Source organism: Trachurus japonicus, chromosome 10 (genome assembly GCF_045865225.1).
Source record: "Trachurus japonicus isolate A0001 chromosome 10, Traja_1.0".
Taxonomy (NCBI): Eukaryota; Metazoa; Chordata; class Actinopteri; order Carangiformes; family Carangidae; genus Trachurus; species Trachurus japonicus.
In genome coordinates this window covers 22,277,966-22,305,548 of record NC_140916.1, presented here as the reverse complement: position 1 = coordinate 22,305,548, position 27,583 = coordinate 22,277,966, and the positions used below count along the sequence as shown (strand labels likewise).

General features: G+C 41.4%; 4 protein-coding genes across 10 annotated transcripts in view; all 4 read right to left on the bottom strand.

The window, feature by feature from the left end:
• Positions 1–154: 154 nt before the first annotated feature.
• tmsb1 (thymosin beta 1) lies at positions 155–3,331 on the bottom strand. Its single transcript, XM_085790084.1, has 3 exons — positions 3,278–3,331; positions 2,168–2,282; positions 155–369 (listed from the first exon to the last, which is right to left on the bottom strand). Exons 2-3 carry the CDS (start codon positions 2,268–2,270, stop codon positions 329–331), a joined length of 144 nt encoding a protein of 47 aa, XP_085646210.1. The 5' UTR covers positions 2,271–2,282; positions 3,278–3,331; the 3' UTR covers positions 155–328.
• Positions 3,332–6,675: 3,344 nt separating this feature from the next.
• On the bottom strand, positions 6,676–8,088 carry LOC146980016 (solute carrier family 25 member 53-like). The gene is made up of 2 exons (XM_085788749.1): positions 7,914–8,088; positions 6,676–7,733 (listed from the first exon to the last, which is right to left on the bottom strand). The coding sequence occupies exon 2, from the start codon at positions 7,724–7,726 to the stop codon at positions 6,848–6,850; it is 879 nt and encodes a 292-aa protein (XP_085644875.1). The 5' UTR covers positions 7,727–7,733; positions 7,914–8,088; the 3' UTR covers positions 6,676–6,847.
• Positions 8,089–8,942: 854 nt separating this feature from the next.
• Positions 8,943–12,941, bottom strand: prps1b (phosphoribosyl pyrophosphate synthetase 1B). 2 transcript variants are annotated; one of them, XM_085790082.1, is made up of 7 exons: positions 12,649–12,941; positions 12,013–12,202; positions 11,218–11,316; positions 10,904–11,028; positions 10,539–10,712; positions 10,172–10,331; positions 8,943–10,062 (listed from the first exon to the last, which is right to left on the bottom strand). In XM_085790082.1, exons 1-7 carry the CDS (start codon positions 12,768–12,770, stop codon positions 9,970–9,972), a joined length of 963 nt encoding a protein of 320 aa, XP_085646208.1. In that variant the 5' UTR covers positions 12,771–12,941; the 3' UTR covers positions 8,943–9,969. The 2 variants fall into 2 exon arrangements, with proteins under 2 accessions (XP_085646208.1, XP_085646209.1); XM_085790083.1 differs by having other exon boundaries at positions 12,019–12,202.
• Positions 12,942–14,157: 1,216 nt separating this feature from the next.
• The window catches only part of frmpd3 (FERM and PDZ domain containing 3), a 90,695-nt gene continuing 77,269 nt past the window's right edge, over positions 14,158–27,583 (bottom strand). For 4 of the 6 annotated variants that reach the window (XM_085790077.1, XM_085790073.1, XM_085790075.1 and 1 more), the window contains 9 exons: positions 26,006–26,137; positions 24,936–25,055; positions 24,454–24,590; positions 23,800–23,926; positions 23,343–23,432; positions 22,981–23,160; positions 22,129–22,264; positions 20,529–21,419; positions 14,158–19,760 (listed from right to left, as the gene is read on the bottom strand). In XM_085790077.1, coding sequence (XP_085646203.1) covers positions 16,954–19,760; positions 20,529–21,419; positions 22,129–22,264; positions 22,981–23,160; positions 23,343–23,432; positions 23,800–23,926; positions 24,454–24,590; positions 24,936–25,055; positions 26,006–26,137 — 4,620 coding nt within the window. In that variant the 3' untranslated portion in view covers positions 14,158–16,953. The remainder of the gene's footprint in view (positions 19,761–20,528; positions 21,420–22,128; positions 22,265–22,980; positions 23,161–23,342; positions 23,433–23,799; positions 23,927–24,453; positions 24,591–24,935; positions 25,056–26,005; positions 26,138–27,583) is intronic. The other 2 variants (XM_085790078.1, XM_085790079.1) reach the window with 2 other exon arrangements.

The following is a 27,583-nucleotide window of genomic DNA, read 5'->3' as shown; positions in this document are numbered from 1 at the left end:
GTCTCTGGTGGATTTCCTTTGATACAGTTATTGATTTATGATTTTCCTGTTTTTCTGTACTTGTCAAATATTCATTGTCATTCTCTGTTAAACCCTTTCTAATCTGCATGAAAAAAGCATGATAAAACATAGCAACTGAATCAGTTTACTTGCATGGGATTACAGACAGATCTTTCCCTATAGCGTCAACCCCAACACCATTTCTAATCAATCATGGCGGGATGGAACAGCGACAGAGGCTGAGGTGATGGGCAGGTTTCTTGATTGGCTGAAGAGCAGGTTAACAGGGCAGGAGCGAATGAGAAGAATCATGGCAGGTGAGTTTCAGTTACTTCTCCTCTTTCATGGCTTTCTTCTCCTCATCGATTTCTGTGTGATCACAAGATAGAGACACAAATGAGGTGATCAGTCTTTATCTGTAAAAGATTAGTCCTGCGATACTGTCAGTCAGAGCAAGAAAACAAATCGATATAACAAGCTCCAACATAACATAATCCACAACACGCGCACACATCGCAGGACAACCATAATCTAAAGTGTCAATGACAAATATTGGTGGTTTAGATTTGCCTGTGCAGCAGCTGGTGCGACAGATGGCTCCACTTTGAGTTGGGCTCTGTTACTAATAAGCTGCCAGTCAGTGGTCAAGTGTCTCCCTCTTTCGGCTTCCCTCTAAATTATAAGGTGTGTACTGACTGGAGTGCAGATAATTTAAGAGGCACTTTAGTGATTTAGCAATGCCCTTCTACAAAGTTGTGCCCTTCTACTGTAAAAATCCAAGACGTTTTTCAGTCAAATGCCTTCTATGGGGCAAGCTTCAGAAATGATAGAGCCTACATCTCCTATAAAGCAACTCTGTCTTTTTTTTTACCCCATGCTCCGGCTTTCTGTTGCAAATGTGTAGCTTCAACCCCAAACTGCTGATAAGATCATTGGACCAGGATTTAGAAAACCCCCGTCAGAGCAACAGGACACATTTGTACTATTGTTTTCACACTGGGTATAGTATCCTACTACTTGTGAGAATGAAGTTTAACTCCATGTGTGAAATCTACAGAATGCCTATATGTTTGTCGCAATGTATGACATTAGGCCATGAAATTAATATAGGCCTAAGTGCAAATCCACTTTGACATGAGTAAAAATATAATCACAGTAAAAAAATTCTCCAAGTTATCTAAAAAAAAAAAAATTCTGTTAAAGTCAATATATGAAATTATGATAACAGTGTCTGTTACGAGGTAAGGCCAAATGCTAAAACATTTTTAGTGGTAGTTCAAACAGATAAGAGTCATACAGTGAACTGGTGAACTGGATCAGTACTGTCAATTACACAATTCCTTATCGAAAGTTTGCTAACACTGGATAATATAACAGACCAAGGAGTTTCAATTTATTGAATTGAAAGGTGTGTTTTATTCCTTCTGAATGTAACTTCTCAAAAAGAATCATGCGTTACCCGTTTCTCGCTTCAGTGCCTGGAATTCAGGTACAAATTTGACTGTAAAATATTTGCACTGCAAAGCAGAGTGAACCACAGCTTCCTCCACCTACTAGAATATAGCTCTCTTGATAAAAGTTAACTGAACAGTTATGGAGTCATAAAAAGTCAACATGCAGCCGCTGTGCCACCTACGTATGCTCTCCCTCTGACACACCATACAGGGCTGCACTCAGAGCTGAGAAAGAGCAGGAGTCAGTCAGCAGGGAGCCTCTCCGCCTCTGGAGGCAATAGATGAACACCTTGCCATACTTTAACTTAAACGCTCCTCTTCCCGCTGCTTCATTCATGTCACACCAAATAAAAGTAAAGGCGGGGTTTCTCAGTATGTCTTCTGGGCTTCATTATTCATTGCTCTGCCATGTGACAAGATTTTGACATTTTTTTCTTTCCCACAGGTTGGGAAGCATGGAACTCAATTGGCACCCACAATGAGCAGGCAGAGATTATAAATAAACGTGGGTGGGGTTGGCGTTAAGAGTAAGGAGAACAAGTTCTCAGGTAGCAGGGTGTGTACCTGCAGTTAATCAGTAATGCAATGTTTACTGTTCTGGTTCAAAATGACAGGCAAGGAGGACCTGACTGACTGTGTAGGTCAAGGAGTTAAGGAAGTGAAACCTGGACAGGAGGTGGATGGTTGTGAGCACACTTTTCTGCAACACTTACCCTCCTTTGTTGGAACATAATTTTTTTCACGTGTGTCAGTCTTCTTTAACTTCTGCTTGTTAAACTGCTCGACCTCCTGGTTAACTGGGTTGCTGTCGCCCATTTTGGAAGAGTTCTAATGAAGAGGAGAGATAATATCACGATGAGTCCGATAAAAGCATAGAGGGGGCCTGAGAAAATGTTACAGGCATGAGAACACACTGAACTCATTATCATTCAATCACTCAAGAAGTAGTCTGCAGTACATGCCCACACAGGTGCACAAATGAAGCTCCGCCTCATATGAAAAAAAAAGACAGAACTGGATTGAACTCTGGAGTTATGTAATCCAGTCACAAGAAGCAACATGCACCTATACTTTATTACCCCACTTCCCTCAAAGAACAAGCCGCACCAATGTGGTGTCCTGTGTCTACTGTTATTTACAGCTATTCAGTTCCATATAAGAGATTGGATTAAAGAGACACATGATATACTTGTACACTGATTTGCATTGATATGTGTCCATTAAAGGGATTAGGTAAATATTAAATACACACATGGGACAAAAAACCCACACATTAAAAATTTCAGTGCTTCAGTCACACAAAATGTTTAAAGGAAAACCCAACTGACCCACTATGTTTTCTGTGAAATTGATTCTGCTTCTAATAGGGAAATCCACTGTGCATACTAACTTTGGAGGGTGCAACGTCTTGGCACTGTCCACACCTTGCTCTGCACCCTCATGCACAGCTGCAGGCATGAGGGTGCGTTTCATATTCTACATGGAGGTAAGGCTGTGACAGGTGAAATAACTCTTTTTGAAAGGTTTAATTTAAAAGCAGCTGCAAGTGATGAACACATGCAGAGAGATACAGACAGAGGGGCTTCCGTGCAGAGGAATGCAGGCTGCAGGTACACACGCACACACTACTGGAGCGGAATAACACAGTCACTGTATCATCAGCATGGCTGTATGGCCTATACCAGAAATGTTGCATAACACAAGCCTTTGCAAGATAGAAAAGCAATATTGAAATTAACTATGGCGTTTGTTCTGCTTTGCCTTATAATGATTTTGTGTCATTCTGAATGCAGGATAAGAAGAAAGTAGGGGAGTAGATTTACCTGGTGCAGGGGTGCGCGGTGACAAAGTCGTCTGTACAGGTAAGATGCGTCTGTGTAATCCGTGCAAAGCCAACGGTTTAAATACAGACAACACGCCCTTCAGCACGCCAACATGGGTACTGATGCTCTGCCTCTCATTGGTTCCCAAAGCTCACGGGAAGAATTTCAATTGGACACCCATGATGCCTGACTTTTCCAGAGAGATTATAGGCTGCTCGTCGGGACACTGTTGTCCATTCTTGCCCCAATATGTTGTAATCATCTGAATCATTCGTTCCTCCCTGTACCTGCTACAGGCTCTGTGCTACTGATCACTGATCACTGAACTCCCCCATTGTAGTTGATGCGGTAGGATTTCATGTTGGTTTTAACACAGTACCATCTAGTGGACTGGTCATGGTATGACACATTTTGACAAAAATCCACAGCTTCACTGTATGATTAATGATAAGATTTTTATTAATTCACAGACAAAAAAAACAAACAATTTTGCTCAACAACTGGAAGATTGTTATGTGATGATTTTACAGGTAAATGATGAGGTTACAGAAAGACAGTGGACACTTTTATTTCACAGTCAAGCTAAGGCTTGTTTGAATGGTCTACATTGTGAATAACAATAACGTTTCATTGCAGGTGGGATAAAATTTGTCCCATACTGAGCTATAGAGACAGGGCAGCCAGCACCCTGGATAGGTTAACACAGTGTCACGATGCTATATATGTTATATGTCAGAGATGGGACCAAGTCACACATGTGCAAGTCTCAAGTAAGTCTCAAGTAAGTCCCAAGTCATTTTTCTTTGGGCAAGTCAAGTCAAGTCAAGTCACAGGTTATGTCAAGTCAAGTCCAAGTCAAGTCCTGCATAGGTCAAGTCAAGTCCAAGTCAAGTCACCTTATTATTGCAATTTCACCCGCAGAATCTAATCTAAATAAAGTGAAGACAATATATTAGAATAGAATAGAATAGAATAGAAAATCTATTATGTCTTATGTCTTATCATGTCTTAATGCATTAATGAGCCTCTTCATAGATCACAAAAGGTCAACAAATAGAACAGAATAGGAAATCTATTCTATTCTATCATGACAACACCATTCTCAGCCTGCACTCATACCAAGTAGTTTAGTAGTAGTAGATATTAATTGATATTTTATATTCAAAAGTCAAAGAATGTGTAACATTGAAACATTCCTGGATGCTATGACTGACAGGCAAACAGCTGTGTAGTCACTGCAGATTCTGCAGCAGTGAGAACGTGAGGCTGAAGGAGAGGAGATTTATAAAAAAAAAAAAAAACGACACGTTAGCTTCTCGCTATGGTAACGCTAGTAACAGGTGACTGTTACCATATGTCTATTGGTTGCTGTGCGTCTGCCCCGACTCTGAACAGCGGCGGCGACGCAGCGTTAATGAAGCAGCGTCAGGCCGCTCACCGTCACTGAAACTCCGGATGAAATCTCTGATTAAAAACACTGAGCTGCGAGCGTGATAGCACGCCATGGATGTATTATAGCCTATTATAGTCTAATAGATCCATGAGCACCCCCGCTGCAGCGACCCTGACGGCCCCTTTGCTCCGTGTCAACCCGCCCCCCTCTCACTCTCTCCCCCTCCCTCTCTCTCTCCAGCGGTCCTTTCAAAATAAATGCATAAAAAGTCCGGGGGGAAAAAAAGAACACCGACTGAGCTGGTGCCGTGCCGGTGAGAAATTCAGCGGTGGCGGCTGGTCATTCAAGTCATTCAAGTCATCGTGTCTCAAGTCAAGTCAAGTCCCGAGTCTTTAACCTCCAAGTCCGAGTCAAGTCGCAAGTCTTTTATTTTTTGTCAAGTCAAGTCAAGTCGCATCAAAATAGCGACTCGAGTCGACTCGAGTCCAAGTCACAGTGACTCGAGTCCCCATCTCTGTTATATGTTAGCTTAATTTATCCAACATGCATGTCTATGGGCATCAATGCTGACATGACATAGTAACTTGACATAGAAAGGCCCCAGCTGGTCGACAGGTCCTTGCCTTGGACCTTCTTGCAGTAAGGCAACAGTGTTGACCCCTGAGACACCGACTACTAATTCATCAACTTGATTATATAACAATAATTTTAATTCACATAGTACCTATAGCATACAGAAATTTAAATACATATAATTACATTCTTACTATACTTCCATCATCTCCGTCACATAAAGGGCAACTCCAGTGTGTATTTCATTTCCCATAAGGTTGAGTTTCTCTCAAGACAAAGACAGTCAAAAGAAAGGCAGCAGGGGATGAGGTATCATGACCTCTTCGGGCTCCAGCCCCAAATATTTTTGATTCTTGCAGTTTTGTTAAGGCCAACAACCACACATCACCACATTCACGCGCATCCGTTGGCTCAGCTGCACACACAGCCCTTCATGCCGTTCTCTCTCCTCATTGGATAAAGGTTGTAGGATACAAGGAAGTATACAAGAAGTTTTCTCCTCAGCTTACAGCAGAGCAGAGTGACTGACAGACCCGTGTTTCGGACCAAACACTCTATGCAAGTGATTGCCGTCGCCAGAAGATATTACTATTTAAGACTTATATTAACACAAATATTCTGCTTACTTCTGCTTTAAAATGCACCTGGTGAACCTTCCATGAAATCATCTCCCTTTGAGTAAAAGCCCCCATAGTTTTAAGACCAGTAGTAAATATCCAAATCCTTAGCATGTATGCACTTTAGTCTACTCACTTTAAGGGCATGGGCAATGTTGTTGCACTGTCTGTATGTATTTATGGCACTTCTGACCTGTTTCTGTTTTGTGGTCTTTTCTATTTAAAATGTGTTTATATGTATGAGCACCATGAAACAAATTCCTAGCGACGTTTGGGTTTATATGACAATAAATTATTGAATATTAAATCTTAAGGTTGTTGCCTTCAAGCCTAAAGTTGAGAAAATCATAAAATAATCTCCAAACCTCAGAAAACTCTTAACAAGGGATTTTTGTTGCATGTCATCCTCAAGCTGATTGAGGCAGAAATGCACGAAAGTCTAATAAAAGAAAAAAGGTCCTGTAAAACAGTAGAAGACATTATGATTGAACTATCAGAAGTGTCAGGTGCAGATCCCCTGTAATATTATGACAACTCAGGAAACCTCTGGTGAACAAATAACTTCACCCACCACCTCAGAGATCAGGGATCAAATCCTGAGAAGTGGTCCTTTCACCTTTGCTGGTATATTTGTGTTGGTTTAAACCAGCTGATGGATCCCAAAAGAAATTTAAATCAAAAGCAACTGGACTTGGTTATTTGTCTAGGAAGGTGAAACGTCTTCTTAGACAAATAACCAAGTCCAGTTGCTTTTGATTTAAATTTCTTTTGGGATAACGATGACCTGGACAAATTAGAATATTCCTAGGCAGCTGATGGATCATGCACCTTTGCCTCCTGGACTACTATCAAAGCACCTGAAACGATGAGCTGTGGTCTGGCTACATTTTCAAAGGGGCATTTCACAGTAATGAATATTAGAAATAATCTAAAAAGACTATTTTGAACTTGTCACTTTAACATCTTGTAGATATTTCCTCGGCCTCCTCAGCCTGAACGTCTCTCCTGTCTGTCATACATAGCAGTGGTGATTCCCCATGTGATACACGACCTCAGAATGACCAGAGAACCTCCCCGGTACAGCAGAGCCATACTCTGCTGCCGAGATTTCCACAGCATCCTCCAACAAGCCATGACCCCTATGGCCTCTCCTCCCACCCGTGCCTGCATGTTTGCCACGAGCACAGAGAGTGGGTACAGAGCTAAGCTGATGGCCATAGAGGTCAATGTCCCTGAGACGAACGAGGAGGCAACCGGAGAGAGTCCTTGTGCCTCCACTGCAGCACGTACAGGACCCTTAAGGCCAAAGTAGAGGGAGCTGCCCAGAGTATTACGGGCTGCAATAGGCAGAAAGGCTCTGTAGTAGCCTGCGGCCGGGCTCTGTGTATTCAGCCTAACAATAACACTCTTCAAGGTGGGTAGGTGACGGTCATTCTTGCCGTTCTGCAACACATTTTGAACACGCTCAAAGGGGGTGAACACCACGGCTTCCACCACACCTGCACCAAACCCAGCCAGAGCAGGCAGGGCAGATACAGGGATGACACTCTGGGATGACCCAGAGAGCTGGCGGACGAGGGTATCTTGCAGGCCAAAGAGCAGTGTGCCATTCAGAGTCCTCATCAGTAAGGGTGGGGCCACGCCCCTGTAGAGCTTTACAGGACCCTCTCTGAAGAGCTGTCCCACTGCCTGTTGAACTTGCGTGTTGTGGATTTGTTGTCGGAAAACAGTCTTGTACACAGGAAAGACGACAAGGGTGGGGATGGTGGACAGCAGGCTGGATGTCCCTCCATGCAGATAGCTCTTAAAATGAACCACAGGGTGTGCTTCATCTTGTTCATGTTGAGAACTGGAACTTCCTGTCATACTTGAACTGGGTGGAAATCAAATACCAAATTATTTCATGCTTGCATTGATCCACCAAAATGAAACTGAAAAAAAAGAAAAAAGAATAATAATTGTTGGATAATCACAGCAAATAGAAAATAAAATTAAATAACTGATGGCATTTGATCATACAAATTTAAGAATGGTAAAAGGACAATAACCTTACCTCGAATGCGTTGGTCCGTCTAAAACAGAAAGCGTATTGTCTATTTAAAAATTCCCCTCTTCATATTAGATATTCCGATCTGCACGTCAGGCCGTTTATTCTCCAACACCGCGCGTAGACAGAATTAATTTCTTGATGTTCGTCTTCATGTTAAGTGGTAACACGTTTCCTGTCCTGAGAAATCTTTTTTCTAAGCGACATAAGGAGCGGAGATAAATAACAGTCTGTGCTGAGCCGGGTCACTGACTGTGATTGGTCAGCCCTTTCTACAATTGTTATTGGTCACGACTGAACACGTCATGTTGTCGGGGATTGGTTGTTTCGCAAACCCAATTGAAATATTTTTTTTCACGGAAGAGTTAAGGCATGTCTAAATAGAAAGCATATTTGTGTTGTAGGCCTACCAAATGTACCATTTTCTTTTCTTTCTTCTTCTTCTTTTTTTTTTACTTTTTATTACTACATTATCACCACAAATAGGTCCAAAAGGAAGGAAAAGACAAAAGATGAGACACTTCTAATCATTTAACCTTCACTTCACTGCTGTATACATTCAGCCAACATTTTAATTCTTGTGTAAGATACTGACATCTTTAATTATGCAAAGTGCTGAGTCTGTGCTGGAATGTTCTTATAAAATTCATATATCTCTATGTGAGATGCAAGCTCCCTTCAAGTCACTACACCTGCAGATTTTCAGAAAGAGCCAACAGCACCCCCTGTCCTCTCAAACTGGAACTTGTGGCAGACTCACCTTGTACTTATTGACTAAATTAAATATTTAGCATTTACACTGAGGTCGGCTACTGCATTAAGCTTAAGGGGTGGTGTCCATCACTTCTACTTGCTTTGGATAAATGCATCTAGCAAATGAGAAAATGTCAAATTACAGAGAACATGACTTCATTGCCCTCAGTAGCGGCCACATTACTGATTCTTGTGCTTTTGAGTTATCGCATAATACAGTCAGAGCTTATGAACACATAAAAGTTCAATTTATGGTCAGCTAGTAACGAATAACAAACCATATTGTAAGATTTTACACATTTTCAATTTTATTACGAATGCATCTTCAGATGACTGGTGCATTCATACTACTGAAAAAGTAAACACAAAGGCTTGGAATATGCACATTAGTGACAAATCCTTCCCTCCAGACATACAAAAAGAAAAAAAGGAGCAGGTGAACATTTCTGAAGGAAGCTCCAGCCTGCAGAGACCCCAAGCTAAAAACCCAACAGCTTCTCTATAGAAAGATCTTCAACGCAGAACCTCAAAGGATAAATCCTGGACACTGGGTAAACCCCACTCAATGAGGGCACCTCAAGAGTTGAAAGAAATATCTCAAAATATCTCCTACAGTCTACAAAGACATGTGAAAGCTCTATGTCCAGTGAGAGAGAAAAAAAGCAAGATAAGAAGTGTGGGGGCAAGAGGATAGGATAAGAGAAAAAGGTCATTTCATTTCAGACTGTTGAGGCACTCTTGGTTGAGTGGAGCTTCAGTGGCACCGTAAACTAGTTCAATACACATTCACTTCATTATAATCTTTCGAACACCAGAGGATAAGAGCACATGAAAAACTACACTCATTTATAGTAACAAAAAGCACTGTAACAGCTTATTTATGCCAGATGCTTCTCCTGACCACTGGAACCTGCCAGGGATACTTATACAAGCTCTGTGACGACAGGTTGAAAAGACTCCTGGAGAGGTGAAATGGTCAGGAGAAACACTGTATCTAAATATTATGAAAAGAGGACAAAGGGAGTAGGTGGATAAACTCTCATTTATCCATGTACAATAAATATGCTGGCCTAAATAGGTAGCTTGCGATTGCTTGGTTGTCCCAGACATGAGGGGACACTGCTCAAGGGAGAGGGAACTCAAGAGAGCGGGGGATCAGCATTAGTAAAAGACATGACAGTTCTTTTTCTTTGTTTTCCATGGTTAGTTAGCTGAGCATGTTTGCTAATGGTTGTGTTTGGGGTTGGGGAATTCCCTCTTCTCATATTTGGTGTAACAGCACAAAAAAGTTGATGGTATACATCATTTGTTACAAGGGGACATGGCTGAACAGGTACGACACAGACTCTCCGTTGTGAGTTCTACGGATGGCCTCGGCGAGGATCATGGAGATGTCGATGACCTGGAGGCAGAGAAGAAAACAAGTTGTGAGGATGGTTAATTAGTTTACAGCCTGATCATTAATGAATGCATGTAAACCTAAACCTAAAAACTAGCTGTTGCCCTCTTACCTGTATTTTGGGACAATGTTTCATCTTCTCCTCCTGAGGGATTGTGTTGGTGACCACCACAGCTTCAAAGCAGGCATTGTTGATGCGTGAGATGGCTGGACCAGAGAAGATTCCATGGGTTAGGATGGCATACACCTTGGTGGCTCCAGCAGAAATGAGTCTAGGTGAAAGAGAGGAAGGGTATGATGCATTACAGGTGTTCACTTGGATCACTGGACAAAGCCTGGAACAAAGGTCTCTCAGTGAAATTCAGTAATGATCTCTTGTTTCCCACCAGGACCATGGCAACCACAGTAGCTCACTTGGCTGTGGTCAAGTCTTTTGTTGTGCGTTCTGTTTACCACAAAAGGCAAATGAAAGGGCTTACTTGTCAGCAGCATGGCAGATTGTACCGCACGTGTCAGCCATGTCATCCACCAGAATGGCGACCCTATCCGTCACATCTCCGACGAGAACCATGCGGTCCACCTCATTTGCCTTTTTCCTCTCCTTGTGAATAAGAGCAAAGTCGACATTCAGCCTGTCTGCTATTGAGGTGACCCTGCAAAGGGAAAGTAAAATGTCCGTTATGAGTTATGCTGGTGTATAAACTTGATTGTACATGTCAAATGTTGATGTCCTTGTCAGAGATCAGTCAACAAAGATGTAATCAAAAGTAAACTCAAAAGGAGATATGGTGAAGATAAGTTATGCTCAAGGGTATAGGGCCGGTGCTCAGTGGCCCCACAATACCTCTTGGCTCCTCCAGCATCTGGTGAGACGATGGTACAGTTTTTCCATTCAGGGATGTTCTCTTTGATCCATTTCAGCACAGCTGGCTCTGCATACAAGTTATCAACTGGGATATCAAAGAATCCCTGGAACAAGAAAACACAGCTGGACTGATTGGGTTGCAGGGGTCTCACATATACCACCTCCATTGACATGTTGGTAAATGAAGGGCCAGAAAGTCAGGCTTTTAACACAGGTTAAAAATGTGCATTACCCAAAATGATGATAAATGGCAGGATGGTAAATAAAATGGACTAGTGATTTGTGTTGCTCACCTGTATCTGGGAAGCATGCAGGTCCATGGTGATGATATGGTCAGCGCCCGACACTGACAACATGTTGGCAACCAACTTGGCAGAGATCGGAGCACGGCTCTGCAATGGAAATAGATCTCTTCAGTCACATGGAATAAGTGAACTGGCCAGCACGGCTCCTTTCTAAAAATAACACTTAACTGAGAGCTGAGCATTTTAGTAAATTACATCAGTCAAACATTACAGTTTAGTCCTCTTTTTTTTTCTTTTTTTAATGTGGCAGTACTGGGTACAACCATTGATATTATATAACATATTCTGTAACAGCTGTCTGAAAATCACCTGCATTTACAGTACATACAAATCCTAAACAGAGAGGACATTTTTGCGAGAAGGAGTTCAATTTATTCAAAATGAATATTCGGCCCAGCTGTGGGATAGCTTCTATAACAATAAAATATATTATTTATTGTGATAGACATGCGGCATTAAAAGATCAAAAGATCAAAAGATCTCACAGTTTTACTGATGAAGACTTTTTTGATTTGGTTGTCATGCAAAACATTCCATTCATGCAATATGACTGAAATGTTGTGATGAGAGTAAATAACAGGCATATAGCTACAGGGAGGAAGGGGAAGGTAACGGCAGTTGAGTCAGCAACCCATACAGGAAAGAGAAAAGGTAAACAAATGGAGAAAAAGGAAAGCAAATATGCTTTGTGGGGTCTTTGTTGATTGACATGGCTGCAGGCTTCTTGTCATGATGCTGGATGGCAAATGGCATGACAGAAGTAATTAGACAGATATCCCTCACCCCCACCTTGTCCTTCTTGTCTTGCCGGGCATACGGGAAGCAGGGGATGACAGCAGTGACCCTGGAGGCAGAGGCAATCTTGCAGGCGTTGATCATGATCAACAGCTCCATCAAATTGTCATTGATCTCCCCACAACCACTCTGCACGATGTAGACATCTTCTCCACGCACGCTCTCCCCTATCTCCACGCTGCCAGTGGACAGAGGTGACAAGACAAACAGCACTTAGTGACATGTAGCTAACACACCACGGCGGTCAGAGGATAGATGAGACAGGGTAAACAATGGCCTGTGTCTACGTGTGATCTGATCTGCAGAAGGGTTAATCGGGGGGAGAGAGAGAAGGATGCTGAGTCAGAAAACTGACAACCTCAATGTGAGATGTGACATGTAGCAGGACGTAATAATTACTAAATATAAACGTAATTCGGGTTGATTGGTTGCTTAAAAAAACAGCAGACCGCTTGTGAACATGACTTCTTGGCCACGCGCGGACTACAAGTTCCGAACAACACTGCGCGGCAATTCCACCGTGACAACACGTTTCTAATTAAATAAATGTCGCTAGGCTACAACATTTGCGTACTCGACACTCCTATGGCCTCTTTAGAACGGGCACAACAGAAAACAACTCACCATGTTTCTTGGTTGCTAAATTTCTTCGTAACAACCTTCCCGAGCTCGAGACCCAGGCGGTCTGCTATTTTCTGAGACAGGTCCGGATGTGAGCTCCCGCTGAATATTTTGATATTAGGCATTTTGTTGCGGTCCAGGACGTCGTTCAGTCCAAGCTGGCAGCGGCTGGGAGCGGCTGTCGAGTCGGGTGGAGACGAAGAGTCCAAGACGGTTACTGGAGATGGGTCAACAGCCGAAGAGCTACTCTTACAGAGCTAAAGTGTGTTCCCTACCTATCCACCATTATGTCCCACACATCACGCGTGCAGCTCTCACTCCCTGGGCGGCGCGCACGCTTTCACTTTACGTGCCGCCGCGTTTTACGTCATTACGTCCGTGGTCCAGAACGCTCCAGAAGAACTGAAACAGAGTGACGTGAACGCGCCGAGCAAGGTACATCGAGAAACACTAGCACAACCGGAGTTTTCTCTATGTCATTGCCTCATGTAAACAACATATTGAAACTGTTTCCTTTTCCTCTAAAGCTTAGATATTGGGTCTGGGCCATAGGTCTGGGCCCCCTGAGTGTAGCCTACCACCTGTCTTGACATGTGGAGGACATTACAGTGTTTATATCAGCTACACTGCTCATAAATAGCCTAATAAAGATACCACCCAGTTCATATTGTAGGAGGAGAGGTACAATACCTATATAATTGCACCAGCTGAATCTAACTGAATCTGTATCTCCCTGACACAGTGAACTTATGGACTACAACAAATGTGTCATGCAGCTCCTAAAAGAGGTAAGAGCCTATGTAGGCCTATACTATTTAAGAAACAACACTGTACAGACCCTGAACAGACATTTGACTTTTTGACACAGAAGGAAAAGCCCAGGTGTTACTATCTGCTTTATTCAAGTGTCAATCGAGCCACAACAGCGTGACAGTTAACATTAGCAAAACCAAGACCCTTAGTAGCTAAATGTAATTTAGCCATTAATTAATTAAATAATTAATCATGATAATGTGTCTACTTTGCTATTAAAGTGCACATTACTGTATGCCAAGGCTTGGCTTGAGTGTAAAATTAGTAGTTATAGCTGTACCCTCTAATATCCACAGAGAGTTGTATTTTCACCAAATTATCTGTTGTTTTTTTTGTCGGTTTTGTAAATGTAAATTCACTGCAGTGTTCTTCGCAGACACCCTCTGGCTGTTGGCTGGCTCAGCTTCGATTTGCTTTTCCAACATTTAGCACTAATACAAATAGGACAGAGAAAAGAACAACATTTTAGATAAACGTATCTTAACTGACTGCACCACGCGGCCATTTAACTGTCAACCACTGGTGTTGTGTCAAGTGAATGACGTTTGCACTTTTGAGTCAACATCACTTTGTGCCAAAGGCAAATGGATGAAGCAATAAGAACCTGCTAGTAGCAACAAGAGAGACTTTTCCAGGTTATTTATCTTTCACATGAAGGCATTTGTTTGAAGTCATTCTAATGGACACACCGTCACAAGTTTTCTGCATGCAATGTCATTTGCAAATTCTGTGAAAGAGTTTATATAATATACTTTATTGCTCTTAAAACATGAGTTAACTTTGTACACAGACAGAAGACCACAGTGAGGACAAGATCATTGACAGTAAATAAAAACAGGAATGAATAGGTGCACATAAAGAAACAATGGATTAAGCCATGGAGGGCTCATTGTGTGAATGAAACAGACACAAATCCACATAGTTTAGCAAAGCAACTGAACAGTGACAACCACAGAAAATGTTTACTATCATGTTAAAACGTTCAAGTGCTGATGAGAGAACATTGTTTGATATTTTTGTTTATAAAAATAAACATGTCCCATGCTTTATACTCATAATATATTCTTTAAAATATATGTTTTGCTATTAGTCTCTATGTTACATTACTACTATAAATAATTACCTTACAGACATGTTTTATCTCATCCTTTTTACAAAATAGTCAAGAGTTTGGATAAATCTTAATGTTACAAGTGATGTTTTAAAAGTGTTTCTTGTTCTCTCAAATATCTATCTTAGTATTTACATTAACAGTGTTTAATAATAGTTGTCCATATACCGAATATCATTTGCAAAACATTAACATGTTGCCGTCATGGCCTTTCAGTTTTTTCCCATTTTTCCACTTTAGAATGGGAAAATAATCTGAACAAACAGCATCATCAGTATCTGCCCCTGAAAGTCTAATACGTAAGGGAAAACATGCAGTACAGTGAAAGAGAAAACACTGCATATGGTTATGGAAAATGCTACATCAACAGCGAAGGAAACCCAGTTAAAAGAAAGTGCTTGTCAACACCACCAATATGTACTGAAACCAAGAAAAGAGGTGCAACAAAGCTGATATCCTGATTTTCTCTTATGTTTAGTGTCAGATTGTCAGAAGAAAATCAAAACAATTATTTATGGGATGTATTTCCTTTTACTGATGAATAACCACGCTGTGAGTGTGATGCTCTAACCCTAACTGAAATGATAATTATATATTTAAAACAAAAGGAAAAACATAACTGGTTCAAATCCGTATTAGTACTAAGACATAATCTGGCCAGGGAATACCAGGTGCAATTAAATGACATTATACATTAATTTATAATGTTTGTCAAACACAGAACATTTGCAAGTTTGTTTTAAACCACAGTATGTATACTGAATAACACGCAGACATTTACAGTAAATACCTTGATTCAAGGGTGATAGATACCATGTCTCACTGTGGATGTTTACATCATACACAGTATTTTAAAAAACATTCAAATTATATTTTCTGGTGCACCATGTTATAACCTAAATGACTGACCAATACAGCCATACAACCATATTGCATTTCTGGACCTAAATATTTTGGCAGCCCAGTTGTCACTATTAATTTGGTTTCACAGCACTTTCTTTTAACAGTATGTCCAGTATACATGTTAGGCCAGTACAACTACAAAGCCACTGTGAATAATTTCCAGGAATAACAGGAGGATGAGACACAAAGGAGATTTCAGACAGGAAACAGATGTGTTAGTTTTATTAAAATACATAGAAAACTACTTTGTGTGTTTCTTATATATTTGCTAGATTGCACAATGTATAACAGCACATAGAAAGCAATTTTTATATTGTATTTGAAAACCTGAATAAAAACAAAGGATCTTTTGAAATGGGTAAGCTTTCACCTTGAGGATATGAGTTATGTGAAACTGTTGGTGTAGACTCAAGTGAGTTTTTCAGCAGCAGAGAGAATAAAAAACACAGAATCAAACATTAAAAGATACATTTTGACTTCAGAGCTAATTTCAGAGGTTGTGCAAAATCCTAATGACACGCTCACTCACTTGCAAGTGGATGTTCAACTATGATTCACAACAAGTGAGATGCAAGTGAGCTGTGGATTAGTGATGGTGTAAAATACACAACTGTGTGTTATTTAGTACAGTGGGGGTATTCCTTCTCTACAGCTGAGTGACAACACTGAGTGCTGTATGGTGGATAAAACTGTGACTCGGGTCTCTGCTACATTGTCTGCCCTGAGCAGGTGTATTTCATACCTGCACTGTTATAGTGAGAGAATGGGCCTCTGCCAGTAAGTAAAGTTTAATATGTCATACTTGTCTTTCAAAGGTTTCATTTTCCAACACTGTTACTTACATTTCGACTCTTGTATCAGTATGCCAGACATTGTCAACATAGCCAACAGAGATCTCCATTTTGCATTACAACAGTAAGAAATTTCAACAAACATACACATCACCATCTAATCAACGCTTTGGACTACGCAATTTACAGAAGTCGCTACTTGACGAGATCTTTGTAATATTTTTGTCCAGAGCATACATTTATTTATGGTTTGTTATAACTTTTATAGTTCTCTTAACTCAATACATTTCAAATATATTCTGTACCTTTTTTTCTTCACAAAACTTTATATTATTTGCTAAGTAGACACAACTCAAATATACATTACATATAAAATATTATACTATAATGATTTATGTATATCATGAATAATGAAATGAGGTGATTAGCCCTGTATCACCCAGTCTGTTATAGGGTTCTTAATCCATTGTGCATTAGTTTGGTGTATCTTTATATTTCAAAACAAGATCCACAAGGCTACCTCAGGGCCTGTAAACATGGGATGGAACAGCTGCATTGCAATTTTTTTTTACTGAGGATGATTAATTGCACATCTTGTAAAAAATGTAAACAATAAATAACTAATGAATTTGTATAGAGTAGCCACCCACATTCTGGACTGTTGTGATTACATCTCTGCCAGGTTAAGTTTTACTGGGCAGGCAGAGTTTTGATGGGTCGAGTTAGTGAGCCCATGTTATTGGTGTTGGAGGAAACTTGAGGGCTCACTGTCTTCGTTGGCAGGCTGCTCGAGTGTCCCATTGACTCCTCTGCTGCGCGCAGAAGCAAAGTGTAGTTGATAGCTACTTCCTCAACTTTTCTCAACAGCTGCAGCCTTTGGGCCTCTGAACGAACCCCTCTGACCAGTTTAATGAAGGTCTGAGTTAGTTCACACAACACTTGAAAGCTTGCTGAGACAACAGCAAGCATACGTGTTGGGCTCTTCTCAACACTTGCCACTCTTCGACAAGATGCTCTGAATTCTTTGAAGCGCACTGCCAACTCCTGTTTGTACTCTGCTATCCGTGAGGGCTGAAGACGAGCCTCACCCTCAGCTTGTGGGCTGTTAGCACACTGACGGAGGATAGCAAGCAACTCATTAGCATCCAACTGGGCATTCAGGAAACCATCAGGTAAAGTGAATGTTTTCCCCTGTAGTGCCTGTACTCGTGCCAGGCTCCCCTCCAGTGTACGGCAGGCTCTCAGGTCAATCTCCTGTGTCTGTGGCTCCTCCTCTTCCTCCTCCTCTTCCTCCCCACTGCAGTCCTCTGCATTAAGAACCTGGAGGGTTTTGCTTACTACAGGAAAGGTGCGTGAGTCTAGCTCCATGCCTGGAAGGACCTGAAGGGGTATAGAGTATGAGAGCTCATCCTTTTCACTGCTTTCATCTGTTGCTTCGCACTTCCTGTAGCAGAAACAGAATGAGCAGCATTTGTCCTTGTCATCACTGTCTTCACTGGGCAGGGTCAGCAGTACCTCGCTTGTTCCTTCTTTACTTTCACACAGTAGCTCTTCTCCCTGAATGAAAAACACACCCTTTTTCCCCTTCCCTTCTGCCTGATGAGACTGAGTGTGCACTGGCTCTACTGGGGTGGGGAGCCTCAGCCCTGTGGCCCTCACTCTCTCCATCTCCTTCTCTAGGCTTTTAGCTTTGGGCTTCACCTCAGCATACACAGGTGTGCTAGTGCTGTTATCCAGTTCACCAATGCTGTATCGTCTCTGTAGCTTCTTATATTGTGGAGCTCCCATGCAATCTGTTTGAGAGGTACAGGTGGGCAAGCAGGAGCCCTGCTCTCCCCTTGGCTCTCTTGATTCAAGGCTGGTAGAGCGTATTCGAGTAGTCTTGATCTCCAAGGTCTGGGGTCTCCTTGTAGCACCTTGGGTGTGAGGGGCTTTGGAGACTGCTGGAGGTGTCTTTGAGATTTGAGTTCTGTCTCTGCCTCTGTGTTGTGTCTCTGTTGTTGAGCCAACTGGTGTGTCAGGTAGTCGCATGCCCCTACACATTCGCTTACAGTCACAGCTGCGTCTCTGCTCCCTGGAAATACCCGGTGCCTTTAGGACAGGGCTGGTGCGGAGCTGGCAGGCACAAGGAGTGCCTGAGGGCACGGGAGAGGATCCCTGGGGCAAAAATTCTCCCTGGGAGGACTTGGGTTTCAGCAGCTCCTCCAAAAACTCTAGCTCATACTGGCGGACTTTCTGCAACTGAGCTCTCCGCTCATCTGTTTCTCTTCGCATTCTTGCTGGGAACGTAGCTGAAAGAAGGTTTCTAAAGCTCAAGAAAGGAGCACTGCGCTGGGATTTCCCTTTACCTTGCTTCTTTGAGTCTCTGGCTGGGAGAGTGGAGACCATTTCTACAGATGGGCTAGATGTCATTGGATCATCTAAAATAGGTAAAGATTTTATGGGGCCTTTCTGTGACTCAGGATGGGGTTTTCCCTGGGAATTCTCAATCTTGTTTTCAGGTGTTTCTTTTCTCTCTACTTTTACAGGCAAATGAGGGGAGTACTTTGTTTGTATTTGAGGGCTGGGTTTGGCTAAACTAGGATCCGCTCCTGCTCTAACTGCATTTTCTTTGCTGCTAGCTAGCTGGAGGCCCTTAGCCCGAAGACGCTCATCATCCGTAGGGGAGGAGGACTGAAACACCACTACCTTCTGAACCTGTGGGTCTTTTAATCTTAGTTGAGGCCCAGGCTCCTGTTGCACTGGGCATGTGCAGAAAAGGTCGTCAACTGGCAGAAGTTCTGTAGAGCTTGAAGGCTTCATGGTCTCGCTAGAGGCAGTCTTGGCATCTTGGCACATTTTTGTAGGGGAAATCTTGGCAGAAGCAGTTCTGTCCACAGGCAAGAAGATTGGTAAGGCTTTGTTACTAGGGTCTGTATTAAGAGGTGCTGTTGTCTTCCCCTTGATACCCTCAGTGAGATTTTGGCACAGTGTCTCCCCAGAAGAATTAGATAACTTCTGGTCTTTACTGACTTGAGCTGTCAGTGAAGCATCAGATACTTTAAGTTCTTCGGGTGACTTTGAAGGGGGATCAGGGGTATTTGCTTTGGTGGGTTCAGAGTTTGCTTTCATTTCTGTTTTCTGTTCAGTCTGAGTGTCTTGATTGCCCCCTTGTTCTGTCACAACACTGAGTATTGCTGAGTCTTGACTGGGACTGACTTTAAAGGGAACAGTCTTGCTGAGGATTACTTGCTTGGGTGGACAGCCAGCACGGATCTGACCCACAGAGAAGGCCCCTGTTCCTATGGTTTTTGCAGTACAGCCAGGGATAGCCAGGGGAAAGTCACGGCGGCAGAGAATACGTTCCTTGTTGATATGATGAGCCAGCAGGTAGGCCTGGTTCTGGTTCTGCTTCATAGCTGACACCATCTCAGAAACATCTGTCAATTCAGAGGAGTTGGTCTCGTGGCCTGAGTCCAGTGATGACTCAGGTGTAATGGCAGCTAAGACAATCAGCCCTGAGGAGGAAAGCAACACATACATTGTTAGGACAATCAAATAAGAACAAATAACAAAACTTAGCAGTAGTATTAGTAAGTATAATACATAAATATGTTATAGTAGTGTAATATTGTTGAGCCAGTCATTTTCAGCTGAGTAGATTCATTTTGTTCACAAAACAACAAAGATTTTGACATAAAATCAGTCTTTCAGAATTACAGTTGTAACCCCTTTCAACATTTATCTATGGACTGGTGGACTTGCCTAACCTAATGTAGACCCATAGCTTTTCCATGCAGATGCATTGGTGAAATGTGCAAAGACTAGCATTTTTTTCAAGTTCATGGAGACATAGAATTTAGATCTACAAAATGTCAGTTACAAAACTATTTCGTTTTTATAATGAGCTGCTTTTCTTTTTTGTAGTGATTTCACTACTCAATCTATCTACAAACTATTGTTTATCTGTTGATCTACAATATCTTCAGCTTTTTTGTCATATTATTCTAGCTTGGGCTGTAGATCAATTTGTTCTTCAGCCCATATGAAGTACTATAGGGTAGTTTTAAAGTCCCTATCTTATCATATTGTATTACTGTATTATATGTCTTGTTGCCATTAAACACTTTTTTTTGCCATTTCACATTTGCTTTTGTGGTAATAGAGATTATATGCTGTACTGCAAATGCACTATGTAATATCAGTTGATAAAAAAAAACATTTTATTGGATTAGTGTTACTTTTAATTTTGAGATGTGGGCTGTGACGTGACTGAGGTTGTTGACCTGCAGTCTGTGTTGGCTGTTGAGGGTGATGTGGGTAGTCCTCAGAAGCTGCCAAAGCCTCTAGTGCTTGTAAGGTGGACACCAGCGCATCGTCAAGTTCCTGGGCATGATCTCGGACAGTTCTTGTGGCCACATTATCAATCAGTGTCACAGGCACATCTTCCTTGGACGGGGCTAGCTTTCCAGAGGTAACTCCTGGGCTAGCACTGGTTCGAGCCTTCCTCCCTCTCTTTGGGTCATCCTCATCTGAACTGTTGTCCCTGAATCCAGGTGGTGGTGCGGCAATAGCAGGTGGTGGTGGTTGCAGCCTCTCTCCTCCATCATTTGCCTCCTCCTCCTCCTCTTCTTCATTTCCTGGGGGCGGAAGGGCCATGAGGTCAACAGCACCTCCATCACGGGAAGCACAAGCACTGGAGCAATGTTTCCCAGAGCTCCCAGTACCATTTATTGCTGCTGACATACCCTCTGCCCTGAGTCTGGCTTTGCAGGAGTCACAGAAGAATCGTGAGGCTTTCTGGGACTGACCCAATGTTTGGGCTCGGATTCTAAAGCTTGCATTGTCCACTACTGGGCTTTCTGAAACCCCAGCTATTTCCTCTGTACTCTGCTGGGTGGGGTCTGACTTGGTGCGAGGTCGTCCATGGAGCTCCTGAGAAATAAAGTTCTCATTGATGTCGAGTTCAGCTTCAGTGTTTGTTTGGAGCTCCTGAAATTGTTGTTGTTCTCGTAGGTGGACATGACACAAGCCTAGATGCTGAGGCTCTGTTGGAACTAGGGCCCTTGAAGACCCTGACTCCCTGTGCGAACTTTCCCTCTCGTCCCCTCGTCGACCTCCACTTGGTAAGCCGGTTGCCCCAGAACGTGGGTGAGCATGGTGGGAGCTCCTGTAATCTGAGGATAGAATTGTCAGAGCAGTGGAGAGTTTGAGGTGTTAAGAGCTTGTGGTGGATAGAGAAGATCCAGATGGGAAAGCAGAGGCTGGTGGTCACATGGGGATTATTTGTTATTTCAGAGATGGATGTTGAAAGTTGAAGTTTGTTTGAGGTTGGAGGGTTAGATTCTGGTGGAATGTGATGGTATGATGATCCTTCTCTTATGTGGACTACAGGTTGAGACAGCAGATGGCAGACAATCTGTTCATGTTTGAACAGTAAAATGTTTATGATAATTGTAAAAAGTACAGTTCACTGTACAATTTCTTAATGGTATTATAGGTTGCGGAAAAATATGGATTATCCCAAATCCAGTGAGTCAAGATGGAGATGACAGGAGAGACAGCAGAGGGCGCCATGGGATGATAGTTCCAGGATGACTTGGTTACTACAGGTAATGGTTTCAGTCAATGAAGAAGCAGATCAGATGTCCATGTAGACTGAACATACAATGAGGACTGCAAGTACTGTCTGACATGCAGTGTTTAATATGATGCGCAAATAAAGACACTTTCACTAGTCAACTCTAAATGTGTGATGTGAATATTTCATCTTAAGTTTTTAAGTAACCCATGTTATCTGTAAAATCTTGGCATTTGATGTACAATGTCTAGTCAGAGAATGTTTTCTTAATTAACCTCTCCAAGTCAAGAAGACCAGTAACATACCTGCTTTGGTCAGCTGAGACTGACCAGGAGTTCGGAAGTAGATGGTCCGTTTAGGGTCTACAAACAGTTTGTAGTAGCCAGAGATGAGGCACGCAAAGTTACTGGCATCAGGCCATTCCATAAGTAGGACCAGGGGCTGCAAGGGGTACAGGACATGTAATTTTTCTAGCACCGAAGAAGGTAGTACAATAACCTTACAAGCATTCTAGTTTGATATCAAACTCAAAGAGAAGAAGGAGGAGGCCAATAAGACAACCCATGCAAGTGATCATCTGGTGAATGGAGATATTTTGTACTTGATGTGCATCAGTGGGGACAAGTTATAGATTACCAAAAACAGTATACAAATGCTACCACAGACAATTTAAAATAAATGAAGGAAACAACTGAAGATTACCTAAACTGCTGAGTGAGCCCAGGATGAGTGAGTTTCAGTTGTTAACCTCATTTTAACAACATGTCTTTACAACAGAACGTTAATGGCCTGGATTGTTACCATTTTTGTTACTGAACTGCGACAGCTGTAGTCTGTTGTAGCAGAGCTCAGAACACACCATGGGTCGGTCACCATAGTGGATAATTCAAACTACTTATGTTCTATGACCAGCCTATATGGACATAAATATTATTACACTGTGTGTGTGCGGCAACTACTAAATTGACATCAAATTGCACTGTTATTGGTACCAATTATGCCAATTCTGCTATTGTGACATCCCTATCAGCGTTACAATAGAAACTACTATCTGTAAATATATGCAATGCAAAATGCACATTTTCCCTGCTATAAAATTAGTTGCTCATGCTATTAGATTAGTTATTGTCACATGTAATTAGAAACTGTTGTATTACCTTAGCCTCATGGATTGTCACTTCCACACGAGCAACTCCTTGACTCTCTCTGTAGAGTTGGATCTTGGCAACCCTACTGAATTCAGCCAGAACTGTTGTGAGATTGTTTTTCAGGTCAATCACATGACTTATGCCATGGCGTGGACCCACAAGTAGTGTTGTAGCTGATTGTTTCTCATCCTGTAGAAAAACACAGGAGGTTAACTACTTTTAAAGTTAATTATTTTCTTTTACTCGATCATCATATTACAGCTTCTCTAAAATCCATTAAGCAGGCCCATAAGGAATATAAAGATAAGGTAAAATACAATGGTGAAGTATAAGAGATATTCCTGAGAACAAAAATTCAAAATAGGTGTTACCAGTCCAACAGTGTGGAACAGTATCCCTCCAAAAGGTGGAAGGTCATTGAGTACACGCATATACTGCAGCTTTCCTTGGAGAGGAGGGACCTGTCAACAGAATGACAAACAAGAAACTCTCATCTTTGAAAGAGGGATCCTCTTCCATTATTAACTTCATCCTCATGGGGGCACCATTGAGCTATTGAGGTTGCTAATAATGTCTTACGCAACAGTTAACATCTAGAGAGATGAGGGGCTTGTCACTAGATAAAGGATTGGCTATCCAGCCGACATACCCGTAGAGTACAGTAAAGTAAGTGTTGAGATTTAAATGTTAATAAAAATCAGGAGCATGGAAATTTGACAAAAGGTCTCTAAATTTGCAATGCTCATAAATGTGTTGTTGTAATCCTAGGCAGAAATATTATCCACACAGAATACTCGGTTATTGGTGAAATTATTTATTTGGAGAAACCTTGTTGCCAGATGGTGGTGGATGCTGATAGGTCTTCAGCAACTGAGACAGGGTCTTACACACATTCTTCTCCTTGACTGTTGGAAGCAGAGTGAGGGGAAGGAAAGGCTCTAGACCCCACTCTTTTCTGTGAGAACAAAAAGAAAGTTGGAATAAAAGAAGAAAAACAGCGTGATGTAGTTAATCAGAGTCTAGGGAAGATGTCACAACCGAGGAGATGAAGCAGTTACTTCATCCCATGGGAAGATAGAGTGTGCCTAGCTTACATCCCCTGCAACTCATGGCCACCCTAAGTATATTACAAGCGCAGTGGTCTGTTATGCTTCTGTGGTTGTGACTGCAGAAGCTAATTACTTGCTAGGTTGAGGTTTTGTAGAATAAATGAGGAAATTGAGAGAGAGATGTAATTTCACAAAGCAACAGATTTCTTTGTCTCATAACGACCCTGGGGAAAATGATCCTTGAGTAATTTGAGTTTTTAATATTATTGGGATTAACTATTAATCATAGATATTACTGAATGAACAAAATTCATTGTGGGACTCCCTGACATGTTACTCAGAATTCTTAATGATTAAAAAAATGCAATACATCAATTTGTGTCTGTAATTTCTCATTAGTTCATTTGAAAGCTATTCAGTCTTTTGGACTTACTCTACATGCTTGAGAGAAATCTTCTGATTGGGCCTTGCAGAGGACACAGTGATGTAGATATGGAGCGCAGCCAAGCGTAATGTGATGTCAGATTTCCAATCCATGCCAAAGCGCTCCTTGATGACGTCATTGCGACTCTGTGAGGACATGATGAAGCTGATTGTAAACAATACTGGAATCACAATGTAAGTCATATCATTAGTTTAATTGCTAGGAACACCTTCCAAATTCGTATGGTTTTCGGATATCTGCAGCTAATGTGAAAGCGTTTTTGGATTGCCTGCAGCAAGGCCATTGTGTCCAAAACCCATTCTGGCACATATCTTTCCAAACACTAGAATTACCCAACCAACTCAGCAGAATGAACTAAGTGTAGAGTAAATACATAAAATAACTCAAAATCCTTGACTCCCTGCTCTTCAAGGCGACAACCCTCCATCAGTGTAATGGGACTCAATGAGATCCTTAATCCAGTGCTTTACCTGTATATAGAGATACTCAAATGCAGCAGGGTCCCTTCTCAGCAGGTCCGCAGGGTCCTTGGGGAAGAAGCAGACGCGGAAGAGACACTTCATCCCTTGGAAGTAGGTTCTGTGCACCACCTAAGGGAATACAACATTATCAGCTAGATAACAACTACATCTCTGGCATTAATCATACTGTATGTATCACTGTATCACTTTCCATACAGACAGACTGAATTCCACATCCCTTCTACACCCTGCATACTCACAGTTTCATGTCTGTGAGGTTGGTTTAAGATGTAAAGAAATATATTATAAACCAAACTATTACAACAACTGCATAATGTTAGTGGTACAAAATATGATAATGAATGAAATAAATGTTATTTTGCATGCAGCATTACAGCTTCAGTTGTACAGAATATCATATCAAAATTATTTTATTTTTAAGTTTTAGAAAGTAGTTTTTCAGATGGCAACTGACCTGTCAGACTAATATCAGACAGGTGTTGAATTAGAATTTGAAATGACAATCCCGTTCATTGCCATTGTGACACTTTGCAAACATTAAGCAGATATTTATCAGAAGTTGGCTTGTGCTCATGACTGGAACTTAGGTATTTTATGTCAAGATAATGTTGACATTTTTAGAAGGTGTTCGATTTGGGTTACTTGATAAGACAACATAAAACGTGCAAAATATTGATTTGCCAATCTGTCAAATTGATGTTAGAATTAGGCATTGTCCTGACATTGAATTTTGGTCATCTGACATCATGACCAACATTCAACCAAATATAGTGTCTATCTATAGTGTCCAGCTGTGTGCCTGTGGGATTGCCTGGATGCCAGTGGCATTGCTTATTTTGTTCTTCTGAAAGAGTCATTGGCAGTGTATCTGACTAACAGGAGATCAGTAGAGCCTCCCCACACAAATCTCTACCCACAGAATTTTGTCCAATAAACACAAAATCAAACAGAATCAGAAATGTTAACTAAAAGTCAGAAATTCAAACTAAAATGCAAGCAGTGGTTTCTTCTATACTGCCTGTCCTTTTTTAAACACTAATAATCATTTGGGGTCTTACATGTGTCAGAGGCAGGTTCTCCTGCAGAAGATGCAACCTCTGATTCTGGTCTAGTCCACCTGCCTCCAGTACTAAGGCAAAGTGCTCAATGTAGCGCAGTGAGAGGCGGTCCTGCAGGGAGGAGATCACATCCTGGAGGAAGAGAGACATAAACAGATTAGAGATTGGAATACACCTCGAGCAAGCATACATTCATTCCACTGCTAGTAAAACATACAGTATAGTTAATACATGGAGGCTATTTTCACCCTGAATTCTCTCCATGTTTAAACAGAGTAGTCTGTCAAATTGATATCATTGTGATGGGTATTTTCTGTGTACGTTTTTTTTAACTTTGATATCATACTTTGTCAGCTTGTGCAATAGAGAGCCTCTATAGATATTCTTTATTCTGCACAGTAAAAGTATCCTTTTAAGAAAATACCGTTCATGTGTTGGGTTGTGCTGATGTAGAGCTTTTCTAATATCCGTCGAAAATGGGTTGAGAACACCTTCTGAGGGGGAATTCACGGTTTATCACATTTTACTGTGGGCTATGCCTGAGGAGAAAGTCTCATAATTTCTTTGCCCTCTGAATATATTAACAGTGTGGGCATTCAAAGGGATTCTACTGTAGTGATATGTCGCCATAGTTTGACTGTGAGTCTCAGTGTGGCAGCTCATTAACAGCTGTAAAATATTTACACTAATGATTTGCTCTCCATAAACAATTTAATTGACACTTGCTGATGTAATCCAAGCTACAACCCTGAAAAACAGGGAGTTTTAACAATATTGACCTGTGTGATTTGCATTAAATGATGCCTGGGGAAGCAACACAGAGGACCCACAGAATGCAATAGACTGTACCCTAAAATACTGCAGGAAAGCTTCTTCAGTTGACAGTCTAATAGGCATACTACTGGGCATCCTATTGTGCAATTGATTTAATCTGCGGTATTGTTTTATTGATCTGAGCTTTCTTATTATGCTGAAATTCCATTTAATTAGGCTGACGGGGGAGAGCTTCCTCCATCTCTCCCTTAAAGTGCTGCTCTGTTTCTCCCTCCACGAGCAGAGGAGATATTTGCGAAATCTAATAGAGTCTGTTTAATGAGTCTGCTCGGAGATGTCAGACTCATCTTAGAGGCTGACATAGAGACAGAAATGACCTCTGTCTGACTGAATCCATTTGTTACTTTATAACCTTAATCACTTGGATGAGATTTTAGATTCCAAACAGTGAGAGGATGCGTTTCACAAAATTAGCTGTTTTCCTTTAATTTTCTCAAAACAATCACGTAATAAATATAAACTTGAAAGAGAAGAAACACATTTTTGATTGAATTGTTAATATAGGCCTATGTACATATCAGTCATTGATTTCCTGATGTGTAGTAAATCATACTATGTGAGAAAGTGCAACTGGATTGTATTGGTAATGATTCTTGTTCTATATTGTAAAACTTAACAGATATTCAACATTACAGTACATCATGGAAAAGCTGTAAAGATATAATATTACTATCATATTTAATTTGAAATAATCTGTTTTAGCAAGTTAGGGATGTTTGTGTTGTACACTGAAATTATTCAGCA